Source organism: Palaemon carinicauda, chromosome 27 (genome assembly GCF_036898095.1).
Source record: "Palaemon carinicauda isolate YSFRI2023 chromosome 27, ASM3689809v2, whole genome shotgun sequence".
Lineage (NCBI taxonomy): Eukaryota > Metazoa > Arthropoda > Malacostraca > Decapoda > Palaemonidae > Palaemon > Palaemon carinicauda.
Window position 1 is genome coordinate 23,808,895 of NC_090751.1, and position 11,057 is coordinate 23,819,951.

Genomic DNA, 11,057 nt, shown 5'->3' on the forward strand with positions numbered 1-11,057 from the left:
TCCAGTAACCACCCAAGACCTAGACTTCCCGTAAACGAGATCGCCACTTTAGGCAATGCTGTAGGAAGCATTACATACCCGCCATTATATGTGGTAACCCGAGAAGTATAGTGTTGCTTCCAGCCTCGCGTGCTGATCTTGTGGTCCAGGCTACTGGGTATTGTAATTTACAGGCGTATTTGCAGTCTTAGAACGACACTGAGCTATTTATCAAAGTTGTTCCTAGTCACTCATCCGAGCCAGATTGTTCTGTGCCAGTGCCACACCTGTAACGAAATTATAGGATAAGATGCCGGATACCTCTAGCTAGACTTTTTAAGATACCGGGTACCACCAATGCAGTCTCAATATGTAGAGACGACAGTGGTACCACTCGCTAAACTTAGTTATTCAGAGTTATCCCCACTCGCTGAAGACACTTTACAATCAATAAACCTAATTCGCCAAAACTAAGTATCATATTAACCCACCACTCCCAAAGCCAACTTTTGATAAAACGAAGTATTCGACAAAATGCAACCTACACACAAATTACAAAAAAGGATACTAAACAGTACCATGACTAATGTATAAAATATAAAGCGTAACTCATGAAATACGTACTTATAATTAGTGCAAGGGATTCCAAGAGCTCCTTCCTCAGCAAGATTAATAGCGCTATGCCAGCTTTGAGGAGCAACGTATCTCACGGCAAGTAAGGCTGCGGTAGTTGTGTTAGAAAGCCTACCCAAGACTGTACCTGCCATGCACCAGCAACGCTGGTAGCATTCGTGTTTGTCGTTGTAGCCTGGAATTTAAAAAAAAAATCTAAACTTTTTGCATAATACAAAATTCTAGAAATAACCACAGTTAATTAGTTTTAAAGCTGTTCACATTACTCAAATTTCCAAGAATTGGAAAACTAAAATAATAGGCCTATGCATTCTACTTACCAAGAACCATATAAAGCCCGAATCTTATTCCGTTTCCAAACATGACAATAGGGTCGTTGGCGTTTTTGCCCTTTAATAATCCGTCGAAGATTTCTCCGAGAGCGCCCAATAACCGTTCCGCTATTATTACATGAAAGCCTTCGAAGGGCTTCTCCGTAACAGAAGTATCGGTTTGATCTTGGTCATCGAAAACAGATTTTTGATAAAATTTCCCGGTCTTCGGATTTGAAGCGGTAGCTTTATTACAGATACACTGAAATGTAAATTACATATTTGTATTACCTGAAAATTGGCAATATATTGTACCGACAATACATTAAAAATAAAGAAGAGTAACTCATTTTCCAATATGCCTTTATTGTGCTAACAAAATATTAGAACTAAAACACTTTTAAACATCTAACAATGAACGACATTTATAACTTTGGCGCATGAATGGCATTAATAGCCAAGTATCGTAATTGCAAAAACTAAATTTATACACCTAAATATGCAGCACAATTAAAAAAAAAATGGTATAAACAGCAATACCACGCAAATTAAGACTTACGGCGGCGATCACACAAATACCAATTAACACAGCGACAGATTTAACCTCCATGGCTTCTGTAACAAGTCATCCATACACTCCAGAATTTCGTTAGAGACTTGCGAATGTCTTTCTAAATATCCGCCATACACCATTCTTTCCCAAAATCGAATCTTAACTGAGCAGGTTCAAGGAAACTGGTACAAATTTCAGTTTTTGAAGGCGGAGCAAGTCTAGTCTTAACCAATCACACGTTATAGACTAAACTAGAGTACAGCTAATAGACCAATTCCTAATGATTTCAAGTATAGTAAATGGAATTATTATTATTATTATTATTATTATTATTATTATTATTATTATTATTATTATTATTATTATTATTATTACCTAAAATATGCATTTAGTCACGTGTTATGTATATAAACTTTTCTAACAAGCCTTCACCTTGTACTGTACATTGCCCATAATATATGTGAGCAGAGATACGAGAGCGAATTGCCTTATATTGCTTATTCATTCTGTGCCAATTGCTAATATCATGACTCAATTACCACCATGGTTTCAGTCATCCATCCCTACTACCACAAAGAACAACACTAACTTATCGAAATGAGATTCAGTGGCATAGAAATTATATACGACGTATTTTAGGAAACACTCTGCAATCAAGAAATTGCGGCCTTTAAATCTCTCTCTCTCTCTCTCTCTCTCTCTCTCTCTCTCTCTCTCTCTCTCTCTCCACACACACACACAACACATTCCCTTTCACTTTCTTTATTATTCAGAACAATCACATTGTCCATCGTGTTATGAATGTTGCTTTTCATACTTCAGTTAACATTGAATATCATAGCAATGGCCGGAATAGCAAAATCCAAGACTGCTTTTCTTTTCTATGTTATTGCCATGGTGGCAAGTAACATATTTAATAATTGCATGAAGATTATGATCATAGGACTAACAAAAAACTTCTTACAAGAATTCAAAGCATTTCGATATAAAATATTCGACAATAACAGCCAGTTTGAAAATGTTATAATTTACCGAGATTTTATGGGACACTTATTTGCATGTTTAAATATGACGTGACTGAAATCATGTTTTTCTTGCTTATAAAAGTCTATGGGTGATAAAATACATATGTTTGACTGGGCGATTATGTGTATGGCTCCGTTCTTTATATTTTAACACGTGAATATTACCCTCTGTTTTGCATTTTCACCATATTAATGCAGTTTTGTTTATCTTATTGAATAAACATATTGAGAGAGAGAGAGAGAGAGAGAGAGAGAGAGAGAGAGAGAGAGAGAGAGAGAGAGAGAGAGAGAGAGAGAGAGAGAGATGTGCATACTATCCTTTCCTTTGCGATGGTCAGCTAAATAAGCCAACTGGGTCCTTGGCCGCTTACCTGACTCTTAGCATTCAAAGAAACATTGTCTTCTCACGCGAATAAGACTCCAACTCTCTCGTCTTACGAAGTCTGCTTGGTATATTTTTTCACGTGAAGTGTTTTGTGAATTAATTTCTATAACTTTGTGACTGCAGAGGTGCCGACCATTTTACCTTAGGTAAGGTATTTTACTTTGTGGGTTGTTTTCTTGCGCTATGTTAGGTACCTTAATTAGCAGGAAACGATTATAGGTTGTTCTGCATTTTCATGACAAATAACCAAACTTTTATTATGTTTCAAAATTAGATTAATTAAAAATTTTCGATGCTCAAAGGAATGTGCGCGCACATGCACATACATACACTTCACGTTGAAGAGCTCATTCCTATTATTCCTATTTTGTTTATAGTTCCTCTCCACTTAGGATGTTCCACTGTGCATGAAGGACCCACAATATGATTGCCTTGTAAATTATTTAATTATTAGGGGAATCTTACGGCATAGTCCACGTTGATTGGCAATTAAACGTTATCATTAGACCTACATTCGGCAAACAAGTCTTAATTTTCTGCTTGAAAAACTTATATCACTTGTCCTAATTTCAAGAGGGAGTTTGTTATATAATCATGTGGCCATATATCTATAAGCTGGGTCACTCTGTAACGAAGTACTTCCTTCCTCCAATAACTAAATCATCCGTGAGTAGTCTTGTGCCGATATGATTTATTGTCTACATAAACTGTAGCAGATTTCTCTGATATATTTTTTGACATATAAAGGATCGGAAATGGTAACCTAATTGGGAAGTCTTTGGCCGAGGGACCGAATTGGAAAGGGGCTGAGTTTATATCAAACAGGCAGTGATATCTGGCGGGAAGATTTATTAAACCAAGGCATGGAAATTTTATCGGAAGGTTTATCAAACCAAGGGATGGAAATTTTCTCGGAGGGTTTATCAAACCAAGGGATGGAAATTTTCTCGGAAGGGTTTATCAAACCAAGGGATGGAAATTTTCTCGGAAGGTTTATCGAACCGAGGCAGGAAAAACTAGTCGGAAGGTTTATCAAACCTTGGCAGGGAAATCTGGCCGGAAGGTTTATCAAGTCGATGCAGGGAAAATAGCCAGAAGGTTTATCAAACGTGGCAGAGAATTTTTGCTGGAAGGTTTATCAACCCGTGGCAGGAAAATCTTCCCGGAACGTTTATTGAACTGCGGCAGGGAAATCTACCAAGAAAGTTTATCAAACTGCGGTAGGGAAATCTACCAGGAAAGTTTATCAAACTGTGGTAGGGAAATCTACCAGGAAAGTTTATCATACCGTGGCTGGGAAATTTACCAGGAAAGTTCATCAAACTGTGGCAGGGAAATCTACCAGGAAGGTTTATCAAAATGTGGTAGGGAAATCTACCAGGAAGGTTTATCAAAATGTGGTAGGGAAATCTACCAGGAAGGTTTATCAAAATGTTGTAGGGAAATCTACCAGGAAGGTTTATCAAAATGTTGTAGGGAAATCTACCAGGAAGGTTTATCAAAATGTGGTAGGGAAATCTACCAGGAAGGTTTATCAAAATGTGGTAGGGAAATCTACCAGGAAGGTTTATCAAAATGTGGTAGGGAAATCTACCAGGAAGGTTTATCAAAATGTGGTAGGGAAATCTACCAGGAAGGTTTATCAAAATGTGGTAGGGAAATCTACCAGGAAGGTTTATCAAAATGTTGTAGGGAAATCTGTCCGGAAGGTTCATCAAACCGAGGAAGGGGAATTTGTCCGGAAGGTTTATCAAGCCATGACAGTGATATCGGCTAAAGAGATTTAAAATTGTTCATTCTGAACGATGAACTTAAGTCAGGCTGAAAAGTTCAAAAGACAAAGACATAGAAGGCTGCTTTTTGACTCTTAACCATTTTACTATATTCAGCAATATATGCTTTGTTCTATTGTTCGTACAAACTAAATATAAGGAAACGAAGATAAAAGGAGAATCACTAGAGAGGGTTTCAGGAAGTCAAACATCACCCCTCCACCATCTACCCCCCGCCCCTCCTTCCCTACCCTTATACCTCACTTCCCAGATTCAAAAAAATGTAGGCCAAGGAAAAGGTCATTGCGAGAATCGACATTGATCCGGTCGCCCTTGACATTGATCCGGTTACCGGTGGCGGCCTATGTTTACAAAAATGGGAAATCCCGGCACCTGGTGCGAATGAATAACGAGGAAATGAACAAAGCGAAAGTTTTGGGAGATGAGCATCGTTTCCCAACGCGACAGTCTTCCTCCCTTGGGGTTTTGGAATTTCTTCAGTTGCGCTTATTGTTTTACATCTGGCAACTTTTACGCTCATATTGTTTATGTTAGTTCTATTCATTCATGGTTGATGATCTCTCTCTCTCTCTCTCTCTCTCTCTCTCTCTCTCTCTCTCTCTCTCTCTCTCTCTCTCTCTCTCTCTCTCTCCAACTGCTTAGCATTGCAGTGTATTTACTTCAGGCTGAAACATTCAAAAGCATTTAGTTCAGTGTCTGAAATGCGCTAAACACTGAAGCTTCAGTCAGCCGTTTTCTGTCATGTTTAAACATTCCCAGTTTACAAATATCTGTTCTATTCCTTTTACCTTTCTACTTTTAAGAACCTGAACTATCCTTATGTTAAGTAACCTTCGCGCACTATACAGTCCTGTTCTAGCAACTAAATTAGGCCTTGACTATGACTATGATAAAAGGCTAATTGTATGCCCCACAGAGGTAGACCGAGTGATATTAGGCCTTAATTAATTAACTTGAATTTAGACCTTGGTAATTGTAGCCCTCTACAGGCGGAAATTCTTATCTCCGAATGGGCGTTTGATGCCGAAAGTAGGTCAAGTTTAAGTGAATGGGTCAGATACTGAAATTGCTCTTATGTTATTACAAGTTTCTCTCTCTCCACTCCGACTGCCACATTGGGTAGTATATTCGAACTCAATGAAAGAGAGAGAGAGAGAGAGAGAGAGAGAGAGAGAGAGAGAGAGAGATGAGAGAGAGAGAGAGAGAGAGAGAGAGAGAGAGAGAGAGAGAGAGAGAGAGAGGTGGTATATCACATAATTTGTGAGTTTGACTGAACTTTCGAAGCTTATGTTGCTCTGTTACTTCTTGCCACATGGGCTTGAAGAATAGACGACCTCTTTTACAAAGCATGGGTTTTTTCAAAATTAAATATCCTATATTTCTTGAAAAAAGGAAAAATATAATAAATATACCAAGTAAATTTCTCATTATAGAAATAAATATAATTCAATACGTATTTTCATCCTGAAGCATTTTCGAAAATACATCATACCAAGGTCCACATATTTAGACCTAGCATTATGTTGAACATCAAATCATACATTTTGCTTCTCGTGACGTATGTACCTTCGTACGCAGACTGTTGCAACAATAAAACAGATAAAAACTAGACTCCGAAAGCTTTCTCTCTCTCTCAGCTTTCCCAGCTTTATGAAGCTCTGTTGCAGAGCGAACGATGTTCGAACGAACGTCTTCGTTGTTGTTAGAAGATTGCGTAGCGCCGGCTCTCTCTCTCTCTCTCTCTCTCTCTCTCTCTCTCTCTCTCTCTCTCTCTCTCGTTTTATTTCATTATTGATTTGCATTTTTCTCTTATCTTCCCTGTTCATTTATTTACTTTTCATGTAACTGATATGATAATTTTGACCCTTTGTCTCTCACGTTTTATTTTTCTTTATTAATTTGCCTGTCTTTTTTTATCCCCTTCCATTTCTTTAATTCTCAATTAACTAATATATATTCTTATTTATGAACAAATGAGCATGAATATTTTAGGGTTTTATTGACCACGAGAAATCTCATGTTTTTTTCTTTTTGAATTTACAAAATAAGCAATTAATTGAATGAAATAAAGCGCCGTGAAAATGTGTTGTCAGTTTCTTTGTCTTTTTTATCAACCATCTACGTTCTGGCAATGTCGAAGATGGAGAGGGGAGATTTTACGAACGTTTTGATAATGAAGAGAATGGCAAAATACACACGGTTCCTGTCTGCCCTTATTGAGAGAGAGAGAGAGAGAGAGAGAGAGAGAGAGAGAGAGAGAAAGAGAGAGAGAGAATCGAATTGCAAAATACAGATAAAAGCAAGTGTATGAACCCCTCCCCAAGACACGTGCATATATATATATATATATATACAATTAATATATATATATATATATATATACACACACACACACGCACACACACACACACACACACATATATATATATATATATATGTGTGTGTGTGTGTGTGTGTGTGTGTTCATGGATATGTATATACACAAATAAAGGAATAGTCGTATTGCCTGCGTGTTTATAGAAACAAATGTTTTGCAATGAATATCGAATACGTCACTAATATAGCCTACAATCGATACACTACAATATACAAGAATAAAACGTTTAGATTATTTACGAAAGCAATTCAAATACCTTTCCCAAAAAATGTCTCTTTACGGAAGGGTAGATCATTCAATAAACAATGAAAGTAACAACAGAATCATCTCGTACTGAACAAAATAAACGCACCCGAAGACTGCAACAACCAAGGCGCTTATGATGCTCTGTTGGCGAAGACCTCGCGAACGGGGTCCGGACATTGATCATGATTGATGTGTTGTGGATAATGAAGATATGGTGATGATAATGATGACATATACATTATACATTATGGATGTTTACGCATATCGGGTATGGGTGGGGATGGGGGAGGGGAAAGGGATAGGGTAGTCACTCGAAAGCTACAGCGTTGGTCATTGTTTGGACTGGTGCTTCCATAGTAGAAATGGCACACGCAAGGGGCTTGTGACTAATCTTGGGTCTCTCTCTCTCTCTCTCTCTCTCTCTCTCTCTCTCTCTCTCTGTGCGTGTGTGTGCATTAGCATGTGCACGTTACGCCTATTGCTAAATCTGGCAATATGTAAATTGGCCAAACTTTTGCACAATCGCATGCTTCCATTTTACCCAAAGATTTTTGTTCCGGAGTTCAGCTAGTTCAAATCGATATCGAGGAATAGGCCCATGCTTTACCAAGATCTGGTGATCTTTGATCTTAAAGGCTGTAAATCTTAACTTATATAATAGTTTTCTATCAATTATTTTTCGTGCGCCTTAGAATCTACTGAATTTACTAATGTTGCAATGCTATTGAAAGAAATTCTGTCCAATCTCAGTGGCACGTGGCAAGACATTGCACACGTCTAGAAGTTAAGACTGTTGAGCAAAGCACATAAAGGACGATAAGGATTTTTACTGCTTGGCCCATTAGACTTTTTTTTCTGTTATCTGCAAGTGGAGTGAGGCTGCTGCCCATACAATTCTCTACTCTAGGCGTGCCTGTGCCTATACTAAAACATGCGCAGGCCTATTGCCAATTCAAATTAACAGATAGCCTAATTAACCAATCTAATAAAACAACTTTAAATCTCAAAATTTTAGGTATTCTATTATTTGTGGACCCAGGCCTCATTCTTGTCCATTGCAATCTACACCAGACAGCTTCAGTTCGTTGCAATTTTAATATACACGTTAGTTCTTATAGGACCTGGGAATCAAGTGAGCTTGCTATTACAACTTCTTGAATTTATTCTGGCCGATTCTGTAAGAGTTGAGTTATATTAATTAGGCGGGATAATCTCCCCTTTATAATGATAATTTAAATCATTATAGAGTATAAATATTGAATAAAAGCTTAAATTTCTTAAAGAACTGGTCGCAGAATACATGATTTTACTTTTAAAATCGTAACCGTTTTCTTCAATGGTGAGAAGAAAACGTTGGATACCTTGCGTAATGTTAAGGGGAACTTAGGCTTCTTAAAATTCAAACATTCTGGAATATCTAAATATTTTGGTAAAGGAATTTCATGTTTAAGTTAAAATTGACCCTGATCAAAGTTAGAGAATATTGATAGTATATCTGAATATTTACGCAGATTTGTTATGAAATTTAAATATCAAAACCTTTTTAATAAACAACTTCAATCACGAGTTACTTTCTTACGTCATCGTAATTTGAATAATTATCTGAAATAGTAAAAACGATCACATAAATTCATTCAAGTATCCACACCATTCCATCTGATGATACTAATTATGTTAAAACGAGAGAGAGAGAGAGAGAGAGAGAGAGAGAGAGAGAGAGAGAGAGAGAGAGAGAGAGAGAGAGAGAGAGAGAGAGAGAGAGAGAGAGAGAGAGAGAGTAAGTATTCCTGACACGTCACATCGAGTTCCCGTTTCCATTTTGTAGTTCTTTCGTGTGCAGTAGGGTTTAAATACCTTTTTTTATGTTGTTTTTATATATTCAATTTAACAAGAAGAAGAGGGAGATATAAGTCTCGAGATAGCACTGGTCCGTTGTTACCATTATAGCCTACAATCAAATGTTCTATGGTCTTCTTTGCTAGCTGCATGTGTTCATTAAGAAAAAATCTCCTTTTTCCTGAGCAGTTTCTTTCTTCCTCCAGCGCAGCAGACATCACATGTCTTTCACCGTCAGAAACCGTCTCCTCTCCTCCATTTGCGATCCAACTTTGAACAGCGCAACATAAAATCGTGGGTTGTGCCGGGCGTTTACTTGAGTCAGTCAGCCCTCTGCCTTTCCCCGAGCATTTATATACAACGAATATGCGAACCATTTGGGAGATAATTTTGTACTCTCACCTTATTTAGGTAGCTTATTTGATTCGATTAACGTAATTTACATGTGGGATAATCGAGATAATTTAGTAAGTAATCAGAGGAACTGATGAATGTACAGAAAGTATTGACGAATGTATCGCATCGTAATGTTATTGTATAAAAGAGCCTTGCAAAAAATCTAGTGATAGACATAAGACCTTTACAAAATTTTCCATCGATTTCTTAAGAAAGAATGTAAATTTGTGAATTCAATTATAATAACTTCGTAGTATCTCAGAGGTCCCATGGTGTAATGGTTAGCACTTTGGACTCTGAATCCAACAATCCGAGTTCGAGTCTCGGTGGGACCTTCAGTGATTTTGCAATCCCTGGATTATAGACGTTGTAGTTTAGAGTAACATGCATTATAATAGCGAGTGTTTTTAATTTCTAATTTCGGCAATAAGAATGAAAGGTTCTTGAACATGTTCCATAATGCTGGTTGTTCAGAAATGATCATTAACCTGGTTTTCTTGACTAATATTGACATCTTTAAAATTTTATAGTTTGAAACTACCTGATATAATTCTGTTAATTATTCATTACCATTGAAACGAGCAGAAGAACCAGAAATAAAATCATAATGGAAAGCAATGTTAATTTGTAGTGCCATAGCCTCTGTACCATGGTATTCCACTGTCTTAGGTTAGAGATCTTTTACTTGAGGGTACACTCGGGCACACTATTCTATCTAATTTCTCTTTCTCTTGTTTTGTTAAAGTTTTCATAGTTTATATAGGAAATATTTATTTTAATGTTGTTACTGTTGTTGTTATTCTATTTTTCCTTGTTTCCTTTCCTTTCCTTTTCCTGCTTTTCTAACTAGAGTTGTAGCTTAGCTAATAATAATAATAATAATAATAATAATAATAATAATAATAATAATAATAATAATAATAATAATAATAATAATAATAATAATAATAATAATATTGATTAAGATAGAGGAAAGAGGAAAAGATCTTAAAAGAAAATAAGCCAGAATTAGTGGTAGTGTTTGTTTTATATCCTAATCTCTACTATGCTTAACATTGTAAAAGTCATAAAGTAAAAAAAAAAAGAAGTAATATAAGTGAAAGAAACGTACCATTAAAGAAATAGCGGGAAAAACGCGCTCCCCTGGAGAGTCGAGACTGGAGTGTGACTACACGCGACCCTTACCAGACTTGCTTCCTCTCTCTCTCTCTCTCTCTCTCTCTCTCTCTCTCTCTCTCTCTCTCTCTCTCTCTCTCTCTCTCTCTCTCTCTCTCTCTCGGATGGGTGTGTACAAACAACACGCGTCAATGGTGTCGTGGGTGGCATTTTCCACGTCTCTTGACGTCTGTAGAGGGAAGAAAATGCCACCCAACTCAACAGCAATGCATAAGAGAGAATGTTCCACTGACTTGGCAGTCGGCGCAACTTGAAGGGTAGCGAGAGGAGAGAGAGAGAGAGAGAGGGAGAGAGAGAGAGAGGAGAGAGAGAGAGAGAGAGAGAGAGAGAGAGAGGAGAGAGAGAGA

The 11,057-nt window shown here is 37.2% G+C and overlaps 2 protein-coding genes and 1 non-coding gene across 3 annotated transcripts in view; 2 read left to right on the forward strand and 1 right to left on the reverse strand.

The window, feature by feature from the left end:
* The window catches only part of LOC137621132 (uncharacterized), a 1,786-nt gene extending 146 nt beyond the window's left edge, over window positions 1–1,640 (reverse strand). The window contains exons 1-4 of the mRNA XM_068351564.1: window positions 1,483–1,640; window positions 933–1,185; window positions 604–787; window positions 1–266 (exon numbers count right to left, since the gene is read on the reverse strand). The exon at window positions 1–266 is cut by the window's left edge and continues 146 nt beyond it. Of these exons, the coding sequence (XP_068207665.1) occupies window positions 227–266; window positions 604–787; window positions 933–1,185; window positions 1,483–1,533 (528 nt within the window). The 5' untranslated portion in view covers window positions 1,534–1,640 and the 3' untranslated portion in view covers window positions 1–226. The remainder of the gene's footprint in view (window positions 267–603; window positions 788–932; window positions 1,186–1,482) is intronic.
* LOC137621133 (trypsin-1-like) overlaps window positions 1–11,057 on the forward strand; it is a 28,855-nt gene that overhangs the window by 1,600 nt on the left and 16,198 nt on the right. The gene's annotated exons all lie outside the window — the stretch shown is intronic.
* TRNAQ-CUG (transfer RNA glutamine (anticodon CUG)) lies at window positions 9,798–9,869 on the forward strand. The gene has a single exon. It is a non-coding gene; the product is annotated as a tRNA-Gln (tRNA).